Genomic DNA, 26,206 nt, shown 5'->3' on the forward strand with positions numbered 1-26,206 from the left:
AGGAAAATACATCTTCAGTCACGTAAAGAGGATCTAAAGTGTGAAAAGCAGTTGCACCACCACTCGGTTCCAAAGACTCACCCTGGCTTGCCATGTCATGTATCTCAGGAGAGGATGACAGTGTGGAGGCATGACTGGAGTTCCCAGCAACTGGGGGTGTAATTTTTGGTGCCTTAGTAATAACCCTGGAAGCCATAGTGCAAAGCACAAAAGCAGAGGCACTCTAAAGCCTCATACACACGATAGGACTTTGTACAAACTTTCCCTTGGATTTTTGTACAAAGGGCGTCGGCCCTGAACTTGTATTGCATACACACAGCAGGACTTTTTCAGCCAACTTTTACCAAATCACGTGATTTTTCGGCTCTTTACCGCCACCTTTGGTCAACTTCTGTATTGTTGTCTGATCTTTTGCATTGGGTCTGAGCATGCCCGTTTGTACTTTGTACAAAAGTCCTATGGTTTTCTGTACACACGATCAGACTTTGCTCCATCGGACTTTTGTTGCCAGAAAGTTTATCCGTTCGCACAGCCAACAAAAGTCAGATGAAAACCAAAAAAGTTTGTCCGATGGAGCGTACACACGGTCGGATGTTGCTCCAAAACAGCTAATTTGCATGTTTGTTGTCAAAAAGTCTGATCGTGTGTATGGGCCTTTAGAATAATGCAATAGTAAGAAAGAAAAAAACAATGGTAGCACAGATTAAACTGATGCTAAACAATACTGTCTTTTTCCTGTACTGAAAATGCTTGTGTACACCTCTCACATGCTTCAGTGCTCCTGTCAGCTGCTCTGTAGACACATAAATGGATAATCGTCAGCTTTTTATCATCTCCCCTCCCCCCCTTCTCAGGTGTAAACCTGATTGCCTGTGCGCTGTGTGCTCCACAGGATGCTGAGTCCGCTGTCCACTATAGCCACACCCCCTTTTTCTCGATCCGCTGCCCTCCTCCTCCTCCTTCAAGCATATCTCGCATACTACGGGTCTGACAGACCAGGAAGGAGAAAGAAGCCACTTGGCTACAGCAGCCTATGAGAAAAAACGGCTGAAAATAAAAAGCAAGTAGATGTTTTTATAAAGCGGCCCCGCACCCCTCGATGGGGGGAGGGTGGGAGATGAGGAGGGGTTCTTAGCAGTCTAAAATAAGTGTGCTGTTTTTTATGGGAAATATCACACTGCCCACTGCTTACAGGATTATTACCTACACAGTACCTGTCTCAGTTTCCCCAATTGGGGAGAAAAGGACCAAAGAACCCCCTTCAGCTGCTAGGGCACATGCCATTTGTAGCACAGATTGAAAGGGTATTGTAACTCCCTCTAGAGGAGACTTTAAGGCATTACAATGTAATATAAAAAAAACGTCATAGGTGGACTTTGCAGTTCCTAAGCTTTTCTCTTACCTTTTCCTCGCTGCAGGATACTGTGGATTAAACAGACAGATCCAAAATTCACCCATCATGGCGGGCAGCGTAGTTAAACCTTGAAAGACTGAGTCCCTTTTAATAGGGGATCCCACTCCTTTGGACCTGTATAGCACCCCTCAGGACAACTTTAGGTAATGAAGCAAGACCAAAAAGAGTCCTGGTTCCTAGGGTCCAGCCCTCAAAGAGAAGCGTTACAGGCAAAACCTCATTCTTGTAAGTGAGGAGGAAGGAGGAGGGGTTATATAGGGGTTGTCAACTTCCTGTATTGGGTATACCAGTGTCCACACCTGAAGGTGGCCCATAACTAGGGATGCACCAAAATTTCGGCCGCCGAAACATATCGGCCGAAAATGGCCTTTTTATCAATTTCCCGAAAGAGAATTCTTTCCGATAATGGCGCCCAAAATCGCGCATTTGCAGTAGCAGTGGAAGAATAAGCCTGTGACGTCACTCATCGCGTGAGCGGCCAGCACGTTTTTCACGGTTAAGATGCCGCACTTGTAAGCACATTCCCTGCTGAGACGCTGGCACCTTCCCTGTGGACGCTCCTCGTGCTTATGAGACGCTGCTGGGACCTGAGAGACGGCTTCATAGAGGGCTGCACATAGCATACTCAAGTGCAAGAGTGGGCACTGTCCTCCTGGGTGGCTACCATTACTACTATTCACCGGTGAGCATTGCCGCTTTTGCCTTAAACTGACAGAAATAATCCAACTAGTATTATTTATTTTATTATAGTACTGCTGAATCTATAGCAGTCCAACAACATGTATTATTACTTGGCCTTTGTTAAACAACAAGCCAGCACTTTTGACATCTGACTTGTAGCAATGCTAAAAAGATTTTATACAATTGAACTGATTAAATATGATTTGAAATGGAATTGCAAGCTATTTATTTTTTGAGCTATTCTGTAGTATGCCGTAAAATGTATGCGCTTGTTGTCATTGAATTTGTCACCTTGTCAGCGTAGTATATATAGTTATACTACACTGACGTGACAGCAAGCACATGAATTTTTTAAACATGACAGTACGCAATAAATATAATATATATTTAATAAATATATTTCATATTTATTGCGTACTGTTATGTTTAAAAGAAAAATGAATGCGCTTGCTGTCATCTCAGTGTAGTATAACTATATACTACGCTGAGAAAGTGACAAATTCAATGACAACAAGCGCATGAAGTTTATATTATAGTATACTACCGAATAGCTCAAAAAAATAAAATAGCTTGTAATTTGCAAGCAATCCATTTTATTCCATTTAAAAATCAAATTTAATCAGTTCAGTTATCTTTTTGGTACAAGTCAGATGTACTGCAGACATAACTACCTTGCATGGCAAAAGTTCCACTATAAAAAAAAAAAAAAATCATTCTATGCTATTATTCTGCGCTACCAGCAAAGGTGGACCATGTCTGCAGTGTGGAAATATTTTAAAGTTTCTGATAAAGGCCCCCAAATTTTCAATCTGTAGTCTTTGCTCAGCAGAAATTTCAAGAGGGGGTACGGTGCCAAGGCATTTTTCAACAACAGGTTTGATACACCACCTGAAAACACGCCATCCAGTTCAGCATTCAGATTACAAGAAAACGGTGCCACTTCCAAAAAGTGCCTCAGGCTTTTTATTATTATTATACAAGGCTTAACAACATCTGTGGCCAGTCTTTGAAAAGGTTAAAAAAAAAAAATTGCAAGTCACCGTCCCAAAGCTCGTGCCATTACAAATAAAATTATGGAATTTATTGCATTAGATGACCAGCCATTCTCTGTTGTGGAGGACATTGGATTCCATAGGCTCATGCAACATATTGAGCCGCGTTACTTACTATCAAGCAGACGCTACTTTGCAGATACCCGTCTACCTGAATTGTTTTGCAGTGTTAGCAAACACTTTCATGAGCTCATGACTAACGACATCATAGCAATCAGTTATACTACCGACATTTGGAGTACAGACGTCAATCCAACGAGCATGCTTAGCCTGACAGCGCAGTGGATAGATGACAAATTTCAATTGCAAAACATCCTACTTAACGCACGTGAGTTTGTTGGATCACATACTGCAGCAGCAATAGCTGACACTTTAAAAACCATACTTGGCACATTGAGAAGTCTAAAGTGCATTTGATCGTCCAAGATAATGCGCGGAACATGGCAAAGGCAATGGATGAGCATACAGTGCATGGCACACACGCTACAATTGGCTGTGATTGGAGGATTGCTGAGTCAGCGCACCATATCCGATATCGTATCAAAAGGAAGAAAAATTGTTGGTCACTTTAAGCATTCTCTGATTGCTTATTCCAGATTACAAGCTTTGCAGATGCAGTTTGGAATGCCACTGAAACGACTGCAGCAGGACGTAGCCACTCGTTGGAACAGCGCCTACGATATGCTACAAAGTCTTTTTTGAACAAAAGCGTGTTTTAGCTGCATACGTTGCAGATTACGAGCTGCTGGCAACATCAGTGAATGTTAGTTGAAAATTGTCTCTTCTATCTTCATTTGAACAGTTAACAAAAGAAACAAAGCTCAACGAATGCTTCTATTTCTGAAGTTATTCCCTTGATTGCTGCACTGAAGCGTCTGCTAGGAAAAGAGATAGAAACAGACCATGGCGTAAAAACAGCTAAAACCACTCTACTGGAGGCCGTTACCAACCGGTTTCAAGACACCGAGTCCAACAGGTCTAGATCCTCCATTTAAAGAGCATTATTTTAATAATGCTTTATTATTTTCAAGACACAGAGACCAACCCTCTGTACTGCATTGCAACAGTTCTAGATCCTCGATTTAAAGAGCATTATTTTAATGTGGAGAAAAAGAAGCGTGTACGGGAAATGATACAGGCACAAATGGAGGTGGTGGAAGCATCTGGTGAAGGAGTTTCGAGGTGTAGCACAGAGAAAAGAAATTGTTGCATACAAGTGAAGAGGAACACGCTCCCCTCCATATCTGATATGTTTGAAGAAGTTTTACATGAATGCATCCCGGTCCATAGCAGTGCCACAAGTGCAGCTACCCAACAGCTGGGCATTTATTTAGCTGAACAACCTATCGCCAGAAGTGACAATCCCCTTGAGTACTGGTGCATCAACAAACAACGCTTTCCTTTGCTTGCACAGATTGCACGCAGATATTTATCTGCCCCAAGCACCAGCTCAGAGATCGAGAGACTATTCAGTCTAGCATCTCATATGCTTGATGAGAAGAGAAACCGTCTCTCCTGTGAGAAAGATAAACAACTTTTGTTCTCAAAACGAGATCTGCCACTTTTACTGAAATAGATTTATAAATCTGTAGCCTAGACCAATTCATTTACCATGTTGTAAATGAATTGGTATTGGACAATTGGAACATACATCGTAGTATGACTGACTACCTCGTATGTTCCAATTGTCTAGTTGTGCCATTTGTTGGTTGTTCAGTGTAGTTCTTCTACAGTTTTTTGCAATTTAAGAGAGAACTCCAGCTTTTGAACTACTGTACATACATAGTTTGTTGCTGTTGGGCCAAACCATGTCTCTCTGTAAGCTGTCAGCCCATTGCATGTGCAAATGCAAAACTGTTCTGTATCTGTGGCTGGCTACATACTCCAGTACTATACACTATACTGCACTGTGCTCCGGGTATGGGCGAAGACCTCCAGAACACAAACTAATCTACATTGCTTGCTGTGATTGGCTGAGCACCGCTGCTGTAGACTAGTCTGTGTTCTGGGAAGTCTCCACTCATACCCAGGGGCCGGGACACAGTGCAGTCTACTGTATGACTATGTATGCAACTCGCAGCTACATCCATACACTTTTATCGCACATGCAGAAGCTGACACCTTATGGAAAAATTACTAGTTCTCAAGTTAAAAATAAAAAAAAATTATTTTAGCATATGTTAAACCTATATTTACAGAAATAAACAGAATAACGGGCATCTTTATGTTATGGTTAGTTGCTCTTTATAGTTTGTTGTTGGGTCAAACTATGTCAGTCATTGTCTCTGCCTAAGCTATCAGCCCGCTGACACCTTAGGGAGAGAGAACTGAATTACTAGTTCTGATTTAAGTTGAAAATGAATAAAATAAAAAGTCTTCTTGGTCTTAGGCATTTTTATATTATTTATTATGCTTTTTTTTATTTTGTTATAGTGCAATGTGCACTGTAGTTACAAAATTATAATAAATTAAACTATTTTATCTTTTGTCCACGGTCCAATTTATTTGGGTTGCTTTTTATGAAAGTACTTATTTACATTACTGGATTGTACTATTCTTTTCTTCCTAAAACTAATGATTAGAGCGGGACTGTACTGGGGAAAAAAAAAAAATATATTAAAAGCCAGCAGCTATAAATACTACAGCTGCTGACTTTTAATAAATGGACACTCACCTGTCCCGGGGTCCAGCGATAGCGGCAGCCGAGGCCAATCGATCGCTCAGCTCTCGGCTGTTGCCGCCACCATTCTAGGTGAGGGAATCAGGAAGTGAAGCGAATCGGCTTCACTTCCCGGTTCCCTACTACGCATGTGCGAGTCGCGCAGCGCAATAGGAATTGTCCGCGCTGTCTCTGGGACCCGTGTGTGTCCCAGCAGACAGCGCGGCAGGACAGGAAGAGGCATAGACTCCAACGGGAGTCTATGCCCGGAAGTGGGAGTAAATACCCGTCTTTGACAGGTATCTCCACCCCCCTCCCCCCCCTGAAAGGTGACAATTGTGACACCGGAGGAGGGGAGGGTTCCGATCAGCAGAAGTTCCACTTTAGGGTGGAACCCTGCTTTAAGTTGAACAACAAATAAACACAATTTTATATATCAAATTTTTTTTGTTTAAATATATAAAAAAAAAAATCTGTATCTGACGGTTTCGGCCTAGTGTATTTTTCATTTTCGGTACCGGCACCAAAGAAAACCCATTCAGTGCACCCCCTACCCATAACACAATTACTTAAGGCTTCCGTGTCCCATGATGTACAGAATGCCACTCAAAACTTTCGACAGATACCAGCTCTTACTTCAGCCACTCAAGCAGTTCTACTCTCTTCTTTGGGAGGGCATTTTTTTTTTTTTTTTTTTTTATAGCTAACTGGAGCCTATAGCAATATGGTAAGTTTGAAGTCTGGAGCTTGATATCGGTGTTACTATATGTGCCTTAAGAAGCTGATAACACATCACCCATGGCACGATACATTGTTTGGAGGTGAGAGTGCTGAGAGCACATAATCTCTGTATGTTCACACAAAATTTAAGAATATTTTTTCACATCACTTGAACTTTAATTTTGGTGCATCACCATTGCACTTCTTTCATTGTGTGTGACAGTTTATTACTGCATGAGATCAATTGTTATTTTAACTTTCTATAAACACTCGCATCGGTACACATAGGGCAGTGTGAACGTTTCTCATCCAATCCGCCAGACGGATGGAAGGAAAATAGGACCGTCTGGATAAGACAGTGGCAGACATGTCACCACTGACATCTGCCACTCCATAGGGGAGAGTCCAATCAGGTCTGCCTGAAAAACTGACAGGTGGACCTGATTTGTGGCCCTTTCACACGGGCTGTCCAAACAAAACAATAAAAACCATCAAAGTCAGGCGGGACAAACTAGCCCTTACAAAATTTGGCAACAGAGCATTAGAAAAAAATATATATTATTTAAAATACACATCAAGGCAAAAGTAAGAAATACTTTAATTACAAAAATTGTAAGAAACTTTCTAATATATGAAAGTTAGAAACTGCCCAGAGGAAAAATGTTACCGATATAGAATCTGTTACCCCAATAAAAGCTATACGGTTTTCAATCTGCACAACAAAGAGAAGCCATCAATCTATAAATTCATTAATAAATAGGTTTATAAAGCCTATACATTATTGCTCGTTTGTAAAGTAGCTATCAAACCACATTCCAGGACTTAAATTTTAAATAAAAAAGTTGTCCTGGTAATGGCCATGGTCCATGGACCAATGAATTTTTTGGATAGGAAACTTTATTTTAAAAAGTTAGAAAATAATCAAAGCGTAATTAAGTGTCTGGGAAAAAAAAAAAAAAAAAAATTGTACAAGAACAAAATCATAAACTCTATATACAAAACGCTTAACACAATAATTCCACAGGTTTATGGTAAAAACTGTGACTCGTCAATCCAGCAATATCTGTTATATACAAAATACAATTATATACACAACTGTCCTTTCTGACAATGGAAGACTTTATACAATGTACAAAAGGTGCAGAGTGTAGGTGGACGCTACTTCGCTAGTTTTCTGTAGAACAGTAGATAGGGAGTAGATGTAGACTGAGTGGTAGGGGAAATTGTAGTGAGAAAGTCCCGCTCTTCCGTGACCTTCACTTCAGAGTCATCAAAAAGCAGCCATTTGCCTTCATACTCCTTTAGAATTTGTAAGAAATGGGCAGCGGATTTACTTGAGCAGAGGCCATCTGAAAGAGACTGAACTTTCTGATCGTTATCCGAATGGAGATCGCCGTTGGCGTCAGACAGTCCTTTACCGTCTGATACAGCGCTGGAAACTCTTTCAGTTTTAGGAGTCTTAGGTGTCGGCAGCTGCTCAAAGTCAGATTTACTTTTTTGTCCCCCAAGAAGTCCAACAGCATCCGTACCCTTTTTATTTACTTTACTAGTTGATGGCAAGTTCGTATTGGCTCGACATGAAGTTTCACCGTCGTGGTTTTCATCGGATGTTTGGACATCCTGCGTTAAAGGTTCCGTTTTAACAATGTCATGATGGTCCCCGGGGAATTTGATCTGGTTGAGTTCAAAGTTATGGAGGTCGTCAAGTTTTACGTATGCGGTATAGTGGCCACTGCTTATCGTCACTCCACTGTGCATTACCACTGCAAACAGGCCATAGAGGTCCGGGGATGGTTTGGTACTCCACTCCTCCAGAGATAATTGTAATGGTGTTAACAAAGGGGTGTTTACTTTAGAGAGGCCTCCATAGCAGTCAAATCTGTAAATAGAAAAAAAATAATAATAAATGAGCTTAAAGTATAGTGACTAAGGGGTTAGTGCTTGTGCCTGGCAGCACTAGGGTCATCGGTTTGAATCCCAAAAACAGCACTACCTGCCTGGAGTTTGCATGTTTTCCCTGTGGGGGTTTCCTCCCACACTCCAAAAGATATGCTGGTAGGCTAAATCAGCTCCTATCCAAATTCACCCTCTATGAATGAACGCGAGATAGCAACCTTAGATTGTAAGCTCCTTGAGGGCAGGGACTGATGTGAATGTACAATATACACTATATTGGCAAAAGTATTGTGACGCCTGCCTTTAGACGCACATGAACTTTCATGACACCTATAAACACCCAACACAGTTCTCATCACCTTACTGGGGGGAGTGTTCTGTAGTCCACATAACTTAAGGCCCGTACACACGGTCGGACTTTTTGACAACAAACATGCAAATTAGCTGTTTTGGAGCAACATCCGACTGTGTGTACACTCCATCGGACAAACTTTTTCTGTTTTCATCGGACTTTTGTTGGCTGTGCGAACGGACAAACTTTCTGGCAACAAAAGTCCGATGGAGCAAAGCCCGACCGTGTGTATGCAAAAGCATCGGACTTTTGTACAAGGTACAAACACGCATGCTCAGAACCAATGCAAAAGATCAGACTACAATACAGAAGTTGACCAAAGGTGGCGCTGGAGTCATTGAACATCCTCTTTTGAAGTGGTGTCAGTACGTTGTGATGTCACTACGTTCGCGTTTGTTGTCAAAAAGTCCGACCGTGTGTATGCAATACAAACTTGTGGACCACGCCCTTTGTACAAAAGTCCACGGAAAAGTTTGTACAAAGTCCGACCGTGTGTATGAGGCTTAAGAGCAATGTAGTTTGTTTATAAGATTGTATCACATGAAGTATCCATCCATTATTTTTTTTTGCACTTATCGAACAGGTGGCATATTTTATAGGCAAAAGGAGAAGTATGGTTTACATTATTATTATTGGTATTTTTACTGCTCCATCAATTGAGTGGAAACTGCAAGCCAGGCCTTCTCAAACTGAACACCTACAAATAGGGAGCTTTAGCTCATTCAAAAGACTTGCTTTCCAATGTATTGTAAACAAATACTTGTACAGTGGAGATGGCTTACTACAACAATGCCACCGCTTCAAGAAAATGCTTCTTAATCGTGACCGAGGACTGGTTGTGTATGGGGTAGAAGCATCCAGTCAGTGCTTTTAATTGGCAGAGAAGCAATTTTCAGTAGAAGCAGCATGTAGTCAGAGCCATAGAAGAACCAAAGTCTAGCAAACAAGTATGCCATAGGCCCTTAAATCAGATATTTAGCTCCAACGAATAATCAGACTTACTCTGAGCTGTTTGCAGCAAAGCATTTTAGATGGATGGTTACTATTTCCGGGATCTTGTCAAACAAAAGGCTTCTCTCTGCTTCTGTGTAATGATGGCAGTTTTCACAGAAGTATTTATCCTCTCCGACAATTCTCTCCACTGATGCAAACTGGGATATGGCCCATTTCAAGGTCTTGATTTCCATTCTGGAATCAGGGGAGACTGTAAAACAGAACAAAATGTTACATTTTCTATGTGCTTCACCAATGACACCATCCCAAAGCTGAATCCTGACCAAAAACTAAATAAAATTGGTAATGTGAACATTGTGGGGATGTTTCCTCTCACTTCTTGCCATTTCACACAGGAAGAGATGGGAAAATCTCCACAAGGAAGTCACAGCATTAGAAGAATCAGGAGATATTCCAACCCAGAGCCATTCTAAAAAGCAAGCAAGACTAAGCCCTGTGGAACACCACCTACTAGGCAAACACACACACACACAAAACACACACACACACACACAAAACACACACACACACACACAAAACACACACACACACACAAAACACACACACACACACAAAACACACACACACACACAAAACACACACACACACACAAAAACACACACACACACACACACACACACACACACACACACACACAAAACACACACACACAAAACACACACACACAAAACACACACACAAAACACACACACAAAACACACACACAAAACACACACACAAAACACACACACAAAACACACACACAAAACACACACACAAAACACACACACAAAACACACACACAAAACACACACACAAAACACACACACAAAACACACACACAAAACACACACACAAAACACACACACAAAACACACACACAAAACACACACACAAAACACACACCTGAATCAGGGGGTACAGAGGCTAGCAAAAAAATAAATGTTGAGATTTTACCCCTAAACTCCCCCCTCCTCTTTTGAATAGTAGGGGGAAGGCTACAACCAGTGTTAGAAATAAAAAAAAATCTGTCACTGTTGCAAATTTTCCCTCACTTCCTGTTTGGTGGTCAGCAGGCCCTTTAACGCTGGGTTCACAACTATGCGTATGGCTACGGGTGCAGGAATCGCATCTGCACCCACACATTGAATGGCACCCTCACGCACCTTCGCACGGAGGGGCGGGAATGGCAGGGAATCTTCCAGCAATCTGCTAATAAATCACCACCTGGGGAAATGAATGGAGCCATTTCTAAACATGTATGAACAACTTAGGCCAGACAATCAGGAAACAATGTTGAAGGAAGAAAAGGAAACCTATACCAAGGCAGAGAAAACCTCCATTGCAAAATTTAGGAAAAGACATTAATAGTTCCTGTACTCACTATCCGAGTTCTCCTCCAGTTTGGGGGGATCATTTTCTTGCACAGGTACACTGATATCCTGGAAATCTTCCCTCCTCTCCGTGAAACACTCACACTCCAGACAGCGAGTCCGCAGCACCAGTTGGCCCTGGAACAATTTCTCCACCAGTTGCAACTCAGATGACTCTATAATTACAAATTATAGTTACAGAATGATTCTTTACTTGGCATTTAAAAAAAAAAAAAAAAAGTCACAGCATACATCCAAAGAGCAAGTATTTAGGCAACGCATGATTGTTTGCAAGATTAATCGCCTTTATTCTATGGCAAGTAGAAGACTGAATCAGTGTAAAGAAGTAGAGCTACACGATTCTGGGAAAAATGAGAATCCCCTTTTTTTTGCTTAGAAGATTATGATTTTCTTGCACATAACATCTTTCACATTATACACAAAAAAAAAAAAATTGGGCTTTCATCTATTTTTTTATTCTTGAAACTGTACTTTATTCCAAATAAATCAGATTTGAAAGACCGCTGCGCAAAAACAGTGCGACAAAACATTGCAATCTAGGAAAGGCCACGGCTTCGGCCTAGTTCCGAAGCGGCGGCCATCTTGGTGCACCCATCGGCGTTTACAATGTGATCGCTCCGTCAAATGACAGAGCGATCACTTGTAAGACGCCGGTTCCCCTCTCCCCTCTGTGTACAGATCTGTACAGTGAAGGGGAGAGATCGGATGGCAGCAGCACCGTGGGCGGCATCTGTAGAGCCCACAGCACTGCTCTGTGACAAGTGCAGTCACAGCCTATCCAGCCAATACTCTGGCCATACCTAGCCAATATTACAGTGGGGGAGATGTATATTACAGTGGGGACTATATGGTGGTGGAATTTTCACAGGTTTTTTGCAAATTCATTTGCTGATCCAAAAAATGATCCGATCCGTGAGTTTTTTGATCCGTCGCACTCCTAGCTGTCTCTGTGCAGGGTTCTCAGCTCGATAGCAGTGCAACCATTGGCTCCCGCTGCTCTCAATCAAATCCAATGATGCAAGCGCCGGGGGTGGGGCTGAGTCCTGCATTCGGCCTCTATGGACGTGGGAGCGCGCCCGCAAGGTGACCCCCTTGGTTACCTTGCAGGCATAGGGATCACTGGGACATATGATTTTAGTTACATATGTGGGGACAGGTGTGGGGGGACACTGTTTTGGGGACACTGGGCCAGTGATCCGTGTGTAAAAATACAGCTCATACTCACCGATCACCAGCCGGCTGCAGCGATCCCCTCCACTGACAACTTCCGTGTGAGGAGAGGAGAGCTCATCACCTAGCAAACTGCTGTTTACATCACATGACTGCTCTGATTGGACACAGCCGTCCTCTGATCAGGAGGGCCAATCACAGAGCCCTCCTGCCAATCCAAGATATGGGTGGGAGGTAGTTAAGACTTTGCTTGAATGGTTTTAGGTCAGCAATGAAATGTAGAGTACTGGAAATTGCACACAACTCTCGGCCATGCATTGCGCTCTATGACATCGAAACCTGTCTTTAGAGCACCTTTAGGCATGAAAAGCCAGTTAAATGTTTTGCCAATTGATTTTCTACTTACAAAACACTGTGAAAGTCTCAATGCATATATATATATATATATATATATATATATTTTTTATATATATATATATATGATACAAAAATAAAAAACACCTCACGCAAAATATTTAATTGAAAATACGATACTGAAATGCGCAAAAAAAAAAAAAAACGCAAATAATGCAGAAATAAAATACTCAAGTATTGCGGGGGGAACAAAAAATAAATAACACACCGCACACGTATTTTTTCTTTTCCAAAATTGACCATAGTATCTGAATTATTCCAGAGGTTAGCAACTGGTTTCACACCAAGTGCCATTTTTACAAGCATGAGACAAACCGCGTGCGGTAGTCTTGTTCTGTAATAATGACCTACATATTTAGACATCAGAACAGGCTCCAAGCCTTTCACCTTCAGAACAAAAAAGGTATGTACATACCCGCTCGAGGGCTGAAACAAGGGCAAAGGCAGGTTTACGCTACACACCAACAGCCTCAGACTCTTAATTCCCTTTTCACCCGGCGATCCCGTCTGCCATTAAACGTTTGACCCTAGCTTGATATTCACTCACTGTACCGCATCTATGGAAGCGCAGCATTGTAATCAGAAGACACTACTACAGAACACCACCCCCCATAAAATGGGCGGTGTTCTGTAGTTCAGCGCTGATAACACTGCAATGAGAAGCACACAGGACAGCGTTGGATTTCTGGCAGTTTTTTTTTATTTTTTTATGCACTGAGCAGATAAACACTTTTGATGGTATATTTTGACAATCCAAAAGAAATTTATTGTGAGGGTTTACATACATTTTAAAGTGGTTGTAAAGATAAGTTTTTTTTTTTTTTTTTTAACCTTAATGTATTCTTTGCATTAAGGGTAAAAAACCTTTACATGCAGCTCCCTCCTAAACTCAGAAACTCATCTCAGTCCAGCTCTGCACATGTCTGCAACAGCTTCTCTTGCTCCCGCTGCTGTCAGTCCAAACCTGTGAGCAGAGGGTGGGGCAGAGCCAGGCTGTGTCTGAATAGATGCAAACAGCCCGGCTTGTGATTGAGCCCACAGGAGTGCCAATCATAGGAAGCGGCTTCCTATGCTGGGCCAAGGGGGAGTATTCAGGAGTGCCAGCAACGGACCCCAGAAGAGGAGGATGCCTGCTCTGTGCGAAACCATTACAGAGAACAGGCAAGTACAACTCCCCCCCGCCCTCCATTAAAACAAAGTTTACAATGGCTTTAAAAAGATGCTCCACCCTAAAAAGGCAAGCTCCACTTGTTTGCAACCTCCCCCCCTCCTCCACTAACACATTTGGCACTTTTTGTAGGGTCGGTGTGGGACCTGGTTTTGACAGGTACCCGCTCCCACTCCTGGCTCAGGTCACGGCAGAAACCTGAGCCAGAAGTTCACCCCCCTCCTTTCCATTCACAAGGCACAGTGCTGTGCATGCGCAATAGAAAATAGGCTGTAAAGCCATAAGACTTCACCTCCTGTTTTCCTTACTAAAAATGCCGCCACCTGAACCTAAAGCAGATTGAAGAATCGGCTCGGTGGACAGGTAAGTGTCCTTATATTAAAAGTCAGCAGCTACAGTATTTGCTGCTGGCTTAATTTTTTTCTGAAGGAGTCTCCTTTGAGGTTACTGATCTCTGAAATGGCTTTCTGAATGTGCAGACCCTATTTTGCAGTAGGAACAAGTAGGGCTCCCTGCTGTCTGTCAGTGTTATTGTACGGTGCAGGATGAGTTCCTCAGTCCTCACATTGCTGGGTTCTGTGTATGGGGGGGGAGGGGGGATTACTCTAACATTAACCCTTTCCATACAGCCTGCCTTGTCAAGTAGCAGATTGAATGAAGTTCAGCCCTCAGAGACTTCACATCTTCCCAACTTTCCTAAAAAGTCCTGACTTCTGTTCCCGCACATCCCCCGTCCTCTTCCTCTGTCCCCGCTTTCCAGCGCTGCCGTGATTGGAGGTCGGGCTCTGCACATGCGTGCATCCATCTCCCGGCTTCCGGGTGCCCTTCGCTCCATTTGGAGGAGTCGGCCGAGTCACGTGTGGCGGGTCCGGACTAAGACTCCGCCCCACACCACACCGAGGAGCCGCTGTCACCATGAAGGGCCGAGAGGGGGGGGGGGAAGAGGGGATAGAGATATATATCTCCCCCCCTTTTTTTTATCCGATTAATCGAAAAAATAATCGGCCGATTAATCGATTATGAAAATAATCGTTAGTTGCAGCCCTAGGAACAAGAATATAGCAGACAAGTACAGTATTTAATCGGCATATAAAACACACCTTCAATTTAAGAGGGAAGTTTCAGGATATTTTTTTTTTTTTGAAGCAAAATAATGTCTGGTGCCCATCAATGCAGCCTTATTAGTGCCCATCTGCAAACTAAGGCCCCTTTCACACGGACGATCCGTTCAGGCCCGCTTGTCAGTTTTTCAGGCGGACCTGAATGGATGCTCCATAGAGGTCTATGGAGCGTCGGATGTCAGCAGTGACATGTCCGCTGACATCCGAACCGGCTCCGAAAAAGTGTGACGGAGGAAAAAGCAATTTTTCCATCCGTCATCGGATCGGACGACGACGGACACTGCGGTCCGTCTTCAACCGATCTCCCATAGGGCTCCGGCGATCCCCGCTGAGCAAGCGGATATCCAGCACGGATCTGCCCCGTGTGAAAGGACCCTTACCATCTCATCAATTCAGTGCAGGAAATCCCCAAGCTGTCATCACCAGTTTACTCAGCTCTCAGTCGGCAGTCACATACACAGTCCCACCATCGGCATTGGACCAGCTCCTGTGATAGACAGAACACTGCTCCAATGCTGGTGGCGGAGGCGGGAATGTGTGTAAACCGGAGAGGACAGCTTGGTGAATTCTGGCGGCACCCGCCCCCCTTCGAGATGCACTATCGGCGTATAACACACCCGTTATTTGCCCCATATTTTTAGGGGAAAGTACATGTTATACGCCAATAAATACGGTAACTATTCAGCAATAAGGACGAACAGATATAGCAGACATGTAACTAACCATTCTGGGAAGGTTCCGCATCTTTGCTTTCCTCTTGTTTGCAGCCTCCAATATCCTTCACTGGTTTCTCCACCTCTATCCTCTCAAGCTCTGGTTTTATACTTTGGGCACGGTTCTCAGCTGGAGGACTTTTAGGTGATGTGCTGGAGCTTCTACTTAGGTTACAGAACTTGGATAGAATACTAGGCTGCTTGCCAGACTTGAGCCAGTGCAGGCCTATCTTGGATTTCTTTTGAGTAGGATTGGAAGCAGAGCCCTCATTAGCAGTTTTAGAACCATCCACTTTGACATCTTGTTTATCGGACTTTCTCTTAGATCTGGTCACCCTTTGTTCCTCCAGAGATGGCTCTTTGGAAAGCTTTGTCCTTTTCTTTGCATTACCAACTTCATTCTCGTTCTTTCGCTTCCCATTTATATTGGTTTCAGCCTCAGTTCCTGCACATGAAGAATCCTTTCGAGGCTTCTCCAGGGTTTCACAACAGTTGGATCCTTTTTCAGGCTGGGGTTTGGCTGGCTCTTGCATTTGTAAGCTTTTCATCTCCTTTTTGAGAGCCTGACAAGCTTCCTGTATGTTCCCCAATATGCACTGCAAGACCTCCTGTGCATCATGTTGAAGATATCCCTCATACATGGGATTAAGTTCCCTGTTAAAAAAACAAAAAAACACATATGCATTAGAAATATAACACCACTAACTGATAAAACTGATCCATTCAGGATCCTCGTCTAATCAGTTGCAGACCAGCCGCCAGTTATACTGTGGCAGGTTGGCTCGGATGCATGAATCGCCTTAGGTGTACGTCAGGCTCCTACAGAGGTGTTCTGTAAGCACATGACCAATTGGGCAGCAGGGGGAGCCAATCAGCGGGTCCGGCGGACTATGTCCACTGGCGAGCGTTCCCCGCAGAGACAGAACGGGGATCTGCCAAACCAAACAAGGCAGATTTCTGTTCTGTCAGGGGATGACACATGGATCCTGTCTTTCTGCTATGCAGTAAGATGGATCTGTCGCTCCAGGCAATCCATCCCCCATACAGTTAACACACCCAGGGAACACATTTAACCCCTTGATTGCCCCTGTTAACCCCTTCACTGCCAGTGTCATTAGTACAGTGGATATATTTAGCACTGAACACGATAATAAATGTAACTGCTGCCCAAAAAAATAATAAAAATTGCCATAAATCTATCCCCCATTTTGTAGACACTATAAATTTTGTACAAACCAATCAATATACGCTTATTGAGGTTATTTAACCAAAAATATGTAGCAGAAAACAGATTGGCCTAAATTGATGAAGTTAGTTTTTAATTGGATGTTACATAGCAGAAAATAATAAATTTGGGTTTTCAAAATTTTCTGCTTTGTTTACAGCGCAAAAAAAATAAATAAAAAAAAAGCAGAGGTGATCAAATACCATCAAAAGATGGCAAGATGGGGGGTGAAATAAAAGGACATCAATTTTGTTTTGGTGCGTCACACACGCGGGTAATTGTCAATTAAATTAACGCAGTGCTGCATCTCAAAAAAATGGCCTGGTTGGTCATTAATGGAGGTAAATCCTTTCCGGGGCCAAAGTGCCCCAGATACTCAATAGGAAGTAAGAGGAAATTTCTCCAGAGTGAGGAAAATCCGCTTTAAGAAAGCCGTGTCACCTATTGAAGATTTTCCATTGTTTCTAGGGACAGCTGTAAAACTTGGATTTTCCCAGCACTTTACTGCCATCAGTGACACTGGTCGCCAGGATAGAGGACAGCTGTTGCAAAACTACAAGTCCCATAAGGCATTGCAAGGCTGACAGTTACAAGCATGACTAAGTCAGGCAGAGGCATGATGGGACTTGTAGTTTCGCAACAGCTGGAGGGCCGCCAAACACAGTAAAACCAAAAAAAATAAAATAAACTTGCACATTATACATCTGTTCTAACCCTAAAAAAAAAAAAAAAAGACAAAAAAGTCCCTAAACTGCTCAAAATCACCATAACCCCAAAATACATCATTAGCCCATACCTTAATGTGTTTAGGAGTCTTCTTGGTTGAGCAGCAAGTTCAGTATCATAATTCTCCGGATTCAAAAGAAAGCTAAGCTGAAGGTGTTCAGCAGAGTGAACCAGAGAGCTTAGACTGCAGATAACCTCATAGCTGGCTGGCAAGTCTTCCTTCACACCATCCTGTACAATAAAATAAACTTTATAGTGCCAAACGATGCAAGTTCATTCAAAACCATAAAAGGAAACACTGAGGTTGATCTACTTGAGTCTTCCCTTGGAGTAAAAACATTAAATTTATGGTGACACTAGGTTTAATACCCAAATGTGCACAATAAAAAATAAAATAAGATGCACAGGAATTTTACTTACAAGTAAACAGTATTACAACTTTAAAAGGCCAAGTCCACTTTTGCAGCAGGTTACACAATACACCCATATTGAGGGCTGGTTCACACAATGGCTGCAGCAGAATCACACAGGAACAGGCTGTGTGCTCCTGTGCAGTTCACATGTGGTGCAATTTCAAGCCCATTCATTTTGAATGGGCAAAAAAAATGCACTGAACCAAATAGTGCATGAACTACTTTTTAAAACCCATTACAATAGTACCATGTGATCTGGTGCGGGCAAAAGCAATGCGTGTGCGACCCGCGTTTGCAGTGTCGTTAACCTTTCATAGACATCCGCTGCAGATCGCATATGTACTGCACTTTGCATGCAGTTTGAATCGCACAGTAACTCACAGCATGTGCCTGTGCAATTCAGCTGCAGGCACGGTTGTGATCCATCACCGCTTGCTCCCACTACCCCCCTGTGAGCAGGGGTTCCTCAAAACCTAACAGTAGGATGGTACAGAGGAAAGTTGGAATAAGAAGAAAGCTGGAGAAGAGTCTGCAGGAGCCTGGTACTGCACCCAGGAGTCACTGATCACAGGTACAATACTTTACAGGCTCTTGGGGAAAAGAATCATAAAAATGTAAACAAAATGTTCTGAAAAAATATGTGCACACCCCCCCCCCCCCCCCCCCCCCCAAAAAGGTGAACTTGTACTTTATTACTGAAACTCAAGAGAAGATTGAACACAATTTTTACCTTTTCAAGAACCTGTTCATTGTCATCCTTTGAAGTCATCCTCTTCTTGGAAATAACATCACACAAGTGCTTAATTCCGTTTTTGAACCCGGGGCAGTAACATAAAACCTGAAGTGTAAAAGGGACACACCAAGTTTTAGGCAAAAGAAGATGCTGAGTTTTGTAATATCAGAACACACCGTCTGCTACATACCTGAAGAATGCTGTTAAGGTAGCATGTGTTGCCGAGGTTATTGAAGCCTACAAATGGAACCAGGCTGTCTTTCTTCACACAGCAGGCAGGAGGGGATAACTGTGCAGCAGGAACTACTTGATCCGAACTAAAAAAAAATAAAAAAAAAAAAAAAAAAAAATTTACATACCTAAAATTAAATAGGAGCTCCATATGCTATTTTGTTTTTTGGGTTTTTTTTGTACCCATTAACAATTGCAAACTCACGTTTGTAGATTTAGCCTGCCCAATGTCCGCCATCATTGAAAATGACAACTTATAAAAAAATTGTGACGGCTGTTTTCATCTTGCTTGTGGGCATGTGAAGCCCACAAGCATTTATACTTCCTTGATGTTTAGCTAGGGGCATGCCTCATTCCCGCGCATGCTCAATATTTAAATTCGTGGAGCGTCATAGTTGCCATCACAACGGGGGTAGTTCCCGCCCCCGTGTGATGCCAAAAAAGAAAATCCCGCGATAACGCCGCACTGACTCCTGGGAACACTGACACAAGCTCCCAGGAGCCAGTGCGGCGAAAAGGAAGTTACGAAATAGCCGCACCAACCTCGCACACTCTACATACAGGAAATACAGATCAAGATGTGGAAATCAAAGGTACAGTGGGAAAAAAAAAATGTTCCGTTTTTATTTTCTAACACTGAGGTAATCTGCTTGAGCTGATCTTTTAAAATCGGGTGGAGCTCCGCTTTAAGTTTAACACAACCAAAATATACTTCTAAATACAAGAAAAAAGTTGTAAACCAAAGTGCACAAGGACCTGACCATTTGTAAGCTTCTATTAAACATGAATGAAATTTGCCAATGGGACATGGCTCATACAGGGCGTACTAAAGTATATGCCTGTGAAGGGCCGTGTTTACCCCGGCACAGTTGTAAGTGCATCCCTGTGCAGGCAGTTTCATTGATGTCAAATTGAGAGCAGCATCTGTTCGTGCAGCCATTGCTTCCCAATTGACTTTACTGCAGGTGCGCAATCTATGACTGTGCAGATGCTGCATTCTATCTGACATTAATGGGACTGCCTGCATGGTGAGGCACGCAACACCCGTGCAATCCCATACGGCGAAAATACAGCCCTCCAAGGATGTGTGCTTTAGTACGCCCTGTGTGGAGGAGGCCTTAAAGCCAACCTATTGCTCTAACAAAGCTCCCCTTGAAAGCAAACTGTATCCTGTAGTGATTTGAAGGACATGGATACCAGCGAGAGATGCAGGGCATCCAGAAGATATGACGCTCCTAAATGTATTTTCGTAGCTGACACGAGGGAACAATTAACACTATTTTACAGGTGAAACAGAAGGGTTGCTTTAACCACTACCGGGCCGCCAGCCGTCATTATACGGGCGTTACCTTGAAGAGGAATATAGTTATCACAGCAGCTAGCTGCCATAGACCCAGTATCCACTTCTTCAGCGGGTGGTCCGCTTTGAGAGAAAAGTGGTCTCTGTGGCAGGAGAGCCCCCCCCCCCGCCGCTTACCGGAGCCGCCGGCAGCAGCGGAGGCGATAGGATCTGGTGTCCTCTGTGGTATGGAGCCGAGTGAGGGGAAGATGGCCCCCACCCAGCTCCATACCAATGCAGGGCGGAAGCAACGTCAAAACTTTACTTCCGCTCATAGCTCTTAAGACCCCTTTCACACTGGGGCATTTTTCAGGTGCTTTAGCATTAAAAAAGTGCATGAAAGAAGCCGCAACTGCAATCCCAATGTGAAAGCCCAAGTGCTTTAAGAGCCCATTCACAATGTCAGCACCCGAAAAACGCTCGTAAAGCGCTGCTTAAACTAGCAGCGATTTACCAGCGTTTTTCGAGCGATATTGGGGCGCTTTTAACTCTTGCTAGTGGCCAAAGGGTTAAAAGCGCCCACAAAACGCTGCTGCCAATAGTTTTTTCAGGCGCTTCCCATTGATTTCAATGGGAAGAGGTGCTTTAGGAGCGTTGTATTCACCACTCCAAAAGCGCTGCAAAGAAGCTGCTTGCAGGACTTTTTTTGGCGCCCTGCCAGCGCAGCACCTCAGTGTGAAAGCACTCAGGCTTTTACATTGGGATTGCAGTTGCGGCTTCTTTCAGGCGCTTTTAATGCTAAAGCGCATGAAAAACGTCTGAAAAACGCCCCAGTGTGAAAGGGGTCTTAAAGCAAGATCCTTCTGCGCCCCCCCCATGTATTAACATGAATTACAGGAACAGGATTTTTTTTTTTTTTTAGGGTTAAACACTTTAAGCTGATCTTAACCACTTCCCACCCGGCCAATGCACATATACGGCTGGGTGGGAGCCGTCAACTTCTGATAGGACGTTCAGGAACGTCCTTAAGAAGGGGCGGGATCGCGCGCGTGCCCGCGCAGCGGTGCGATCCCGATGTGCTCGTGTCACCCGGACACGGCACATCTCAGATCGGCAGGAGGGCTCTGTGATTGGCCCTCCTGATCACATGACGGCAGTGTCCAATCACGGCCATCATGTGATGTAAACAAACAGCCGGTTTTACTCACTGATCACCAGTCTAGTGTAAACACACCACACACAACACAGTCCCCACATATGTCCCCAAAACATACATGTCCCCAAATAAAAACATGTCCCCAAATAAAAACATGTCCCCAAATAAAAACATGCCCCCCACATATGTCCCACTAAAATCACATGTCCCAATGATTATCTGCACACATATGTACGTGATCACCTGCACACATATGTACATGATCATTTGCGTACATATGTCCGTGATCACACAAACCAATTATTATACACTTAACGGAATTTTTTTTACCAAAAACATGTAGCAGAATACATTTTGGCTTAAATTTATGACAAAATTTGATTTTATTGGATTTCTTTTAAAACGGAAAAAAGAAAATAATTGTTTTTTTTCCTAATTTCTGCTTTTTTTGCGCTTATATCGCAAAAAATAAAAAACGGAGTCGCGAATAAATAACACCAAAATAAAGCTCTATTTGTGCGAACAAAATGATAAAAATTTCATTTGGGTACAGTGTAGCATGACCGCGCAATTGTCACTGAAAGCGCTAGAGCGATGAAAGCTGAAAATTGGGCTGGGAAGGAAGGGGGCGAAAGTGCCCTGTATTGTAGTGGTTAAAGTATATAGACAGATTAGTCAACCTGTGAAAAAAAGATTCTACATGTTAAAAACAGGCAATACCAACAGCACCAACATATGAACCAGTTTGCTTACACTTCGGGCTCCTTCTCCTCCACATTCTGGCTCTCGGTTTGCGGCGTTTCGGCAAAATCTAAAGTCCTTTTCGTTTCTTTCTTCTGGAAGAAGCGTAGAGATAGGCGGTTCTTTCTGGTGGGACTGCCTTTGGCCAGGACAGTTTGACTTTCACATTGGGTAACTCCTGGCATTTTCCTGGCCTTGGGGGTTCCAATGCCAGTCTACACCGGCAGATTGTTTACGGTATCAAAACAGGCGCCTGTGGAAAAAAAAAAAAAAAACACACAAAAGCATTGTTCAGCCACTTCAAAAAAAAGGTAAAGCCAAAGGCTGCGCCGGCAGACAAGGAACACGGCTCTCCAACACATGTACAGCCACAATGAAAAGATTTAAGTCTATGGAGAAAGTATTAAATCATTTATTCATCTCCACATTGTATTTCAATTATTTCTAAGCCTTCTCCTATTGATATGAGCGGTGATGAGGTTCGTAAATATTCTTTGCAAAGATCTCCCACATTCACTTCCATGAATGAAGTGACACGCAGTCACCAGGCCCTGCGAGAAAGGCACTGCTGTGTCGTGGAATGTCCAAACTACGGAGGTGCTGAGGGGAGGAGTTTCAGGAGGCGAAGTCAGTACAGGAATCACTGCAGACAGCAAGGTACCATGGGATACGTAGTCCTTAGACACTGATGTCACAAAGCATGCTGGGAAAGATGGGCAGCACTCAATATGAAAAGATGGTTTCTAGTAAGCTTAAAATAACCCTTATAGAAAGTCTCGGAGTCTGGCGAAACACGCGGGGGGTGGGGTGAACCCTGGATGAATCCAGTTGAGGCCGTTTTTACCTGCTAACCACCGTAGTATGTGGTGGCCGGGCGCTCTCTACCCATTGCTGCTATTAACATTGCATGCTGGGATTAGGGACTATTCGTTATCACGATTTTTTTTTCCCCCTGTTTCGATCTTGACAAAAGTATTTCCTGATTCTTTCCATGCAGAGAACTCTCTCTGCTCAAGCCACAAAAAAATTTAAAATGACGGGCAGTCTGCCCAGAATCACAACATTCTTTAGTAGTGGAACTTAAAGTGGGAGTCCGCCGGGACTCCGCGTTTTTTTTTTTTTTTTTTAAAGCCAGCAGCTACAAATACTGCAGCTGCTGACTTTTAAAATAGTGACACTTACCTGTCCAGCGCGCCCGCGATGTCGGCACCCGAAGCCGATCTCTCCCTCGGGTGCTGCCGCCGCCATCTTGGGTATGGGAATCAGGAAGTGGAGCCTTTCGGCTTCATTTCCCGGTTCCCTACTGCGCATGCGCGAGTCGCGCTGCACAATAAGGATGGTCCCCGCTGCCTCTGGGATCTGTGTGTTTCCCAGCAGGCAGCGGGGGACTTTCAGAAAGGGGCGTAATCTATGCCCCTTTCCGCAGAGAGCTATCCCGGAAGTGGGTGCAGATATCTGTACTGTACAGGTACCTGCACCCCCCTCCCCCCTGAAAGGTGCCAATTGTGGCGCCGGAGGGGGGGAGGGTTCCGATGAGTGGAAGGTCCACTTTAGGGTGGAACCCCGCTTTAAGTATAAACATTGTAACAATTTTTCCTTTAGATCAAAGGAATACACTTTGATGTGTAAATGAGGGAAGTTTTACCACTAAACCTTTTTCTGACATTTGTTGGTTTTTAAGTTAAAATCTTTTTTTCTTTGCTATAAAATGGCTTAGAACCCCAAAACTAATATACATATTTTTATTATCGCTATCATTTGGTTTTTAAGATAAAATCATATTTTTTTTAAGTTAAGTTTAAGAAATATATATATATATATATTCTTCCAATGCACACACCCCACAATTTCCCCTCGCTTCTTGTTTTGGCTATAGGACAGGAAGTAAAGGGAAAGCTTTCAACGGGGACACTAGTTCTGAGATTTCCCGCATTTTATCTCACTTCCTGTTTCAACTGTAGAAAAGAAAGTGAAGGGAATCTTCCAATGGGGACACTAGATCCGGTCCCCCCCCCCCCCCCGGAATTTATTTTATCCTTTTAGCTATGGAACAGGAAGTGGAGAATCTTCCAATGGGGAGTCGGGGGACACACCACAATTTCCTCTCACTTCCTGTTTTGGAAATAGGACAAGGAGGAAACGTAAACCTTTCAATGGGGACACCAATTCTGCTGACACCCTGAGATTCCCGCATTTGACTTCCTGTTTCGAGTATAGAAAAGAAAGTGAAGGGAATCTCCCAACAGGGACACTAGATCCGGTGACACTCCAGAATTAATTTTCTCCTTTTAGCTATGGAACAGGAAGTGAAGAGAATCTTCCAATGGGGACACACCCCAATTTCCACTCACTTCCTGTTCTGGAAATAGGACAGGGAGGAAATGTAACCCTTTCAATGGGGTCACTAGTTCTGGTGACACCCTGGAATTTCCTACATCTTCCTCTCAGTTAAGGGACAGGAAGTGAAATCTAATGGGGACACTAGATCCGGTGACACCCTGAGATTCCACCATTTCCTTTCACTTCCCGTTTCTACTATAGGACAGAAAGTGAAGAGAATCTTGCAATGGGAAAACGACACACACACCTCTCACTTCCTGCTTTGGCTATAGGACAGGAAGTAAAGGGAAACCCTTCAATGGGGACACCAATTCTGGTGACACCCTGGAATTCCCTCCATCTTCCTCTCCTAGTTAAGGGGCAGGAAGTGAAATCTTCTAATGGGGACACTAGATCCGGTGACACCCTGAGATTCCATCATTTCCTGTTTCAACTTGGGACCGGAAGTGAAGTTAAAGCTCCCCAATGGGGACACAGACGGCACGTTTACACCGATAACCTTAAACATTAAAATAAAACGTTCTTGGAGTTCCCCTTTAATTTTCAGGCCATGTACATAGACCTCCCCGGTGTGTGCTGGGTGGGGGAGGGGTCACAGGCCATGCTGGGGGTTGTAGTCCCTCATCAGGTGACACTTCCCATCCCCATGTGGTGACCCCCTCCCCCCGTCCTGTGCGGGGACAGAGGCGAGGAGGCCGGGGACACTTCCATCACACCCCCCGGTACTCCTCCGCCACCGGGCAGCGCTGATCTGGAGGGGGAGGGGACAGGCGGCCGCCATTACTAACCGCTTGTTGCGCGCACTTCAAAAAAATGGGGAGAGGGAGGGGAGATCTCCGCACACCGACCACAGACACCCACCTGGCGGCCTTGGCGAGCGATCGGCACCCCTCACCGCTCTCCGTCCTCTTTCTGGCGGGAAACCATTCACTACAACATTATTCGGAAGGGGGGGGATCTCACGTTCTCCACACAGTTCCCAGGCCGTAGCCCGCCTTTCCGTGCGCGATGACGTCACCGACGTAGAGACGGCGCCCTCCGCGCTTTCACTTTTAGTTGAAGGAAACGCGGGGCCGGGCGCCGGTTGGCTGCGGCGTGGTCACGTGACGAGGAAGCAAGTCGCGAAGAACTAGGATTGGCTGGATCGTGTTTGAAGGAGGAGGGCTGGCGGCCGAGGAGGGAATTGGCGGGAAGAGGAGGAGGAGGGGGGCGTGGGAAGTAGGATTGTCATGTGTGGGAGGAGGCGGAGAGCTCTGACGTCATCATCATACTTCCACATTATAATGACAGCAGCGACATCTGTCTATTATATCCTTATTACTGTTTTATTATTTAGATATTATTATTATTAATAGCAATAATATAATCATGATAAATAATAATTATATAGTAATAATTTTAATGCTATAACAATAACATTATTTAATCCTTGTTATTATATTATGAATCTATCACTATGATATAATAATATATCAATGATGTAATATGATGATATATTAGTATATTATGATATCAGCATCATTATTTTTATTAGTAGTAATAATATATTGCTGACAAAATAATTATATAATAATAATATTGATATAATGATATATTATTATATCAAGTTTTTTAT

At 43.6% G+C, this 26,206-nt stretch overlaps 1 protein-coding gene across 1 annotated transcript; it reads right to left on the minus strand.

Annotated features, from left to right (window-relative positions):
• Positions 1–7,107: 7,107 nt before the first annotated feature.
• USP1 (ubiquitin specific peptidase 1) lies at positions 7,108–25,618 on the minus strand. Its single transcript, XM_077450576.1, has 9 exons — positions 25,453–25,618; positions 22,264–22,504; positions 19,035–19,161; positions 18,842–18,949; positions 17,769–17,929; positions 15,758–16,401; positions 11,152–11,316; positions 9,777–9,978; positions 7,108–8,405 (listed from the first exon to the last, which is right to left on the minus strand). The coding sequence occupies exons 2-9, from the start codon at positions 22,434–22,436 to the stop codon at positions 7,685–7,687; spliced, it is 2,301 nt and encodes a 766-aa protein (XP_077306702.1). The 5' UTR covers positions 22,437–22,504; positions 25,453–25,618; the 3' UTR covers positions 7,108–7,684.
• Between the last annotated feature and the right edge of the window lie 588 nt (positions 25,619–26,206).

The sequence above is a fragment of the Lithobates pipiens genome, unplaced genomic scaffold, assembly GCF_037356315.1.
Source record: "Lithobates pipiens isolate NorthernLeopardFrog02 unplaced genomic scaffold, aLitPip1_a1.2 Scaffold_23, whole genome shotgun sequence".
Classification (NCBI taxonomy): Eukaryota; Metazoa; Chordata; class Amphibia; order Anura; family Ranidae; genus Lithobates; species Lithobates pipiens.

Excerpts from the sequence above, each read along its gene's own strand:
- USP1 (XM_077450576.1), bottom strand. The coding sequence starts at position 22,436 with ATGCCAGGAGTTACCCAATGTGAAAGTCAAACTGTCCTGGCCAAAGGC. Across the intron at positions 18,950-19,034 it reads ACCTTAACAGCATTCTTCAG|GTTTTATGTTACTGCCCCGG; the intron begins GTATGTAGCAGA and ends TTTACACTTCAG. Across the intron at positions 9,979-11,151 it reads ACTGGAGGAGAACTCGGATA|TCTCCCCTGATTCCAGAATG; the intron begins GTGAGTACAGGA and ends TCTGTTTTACAG.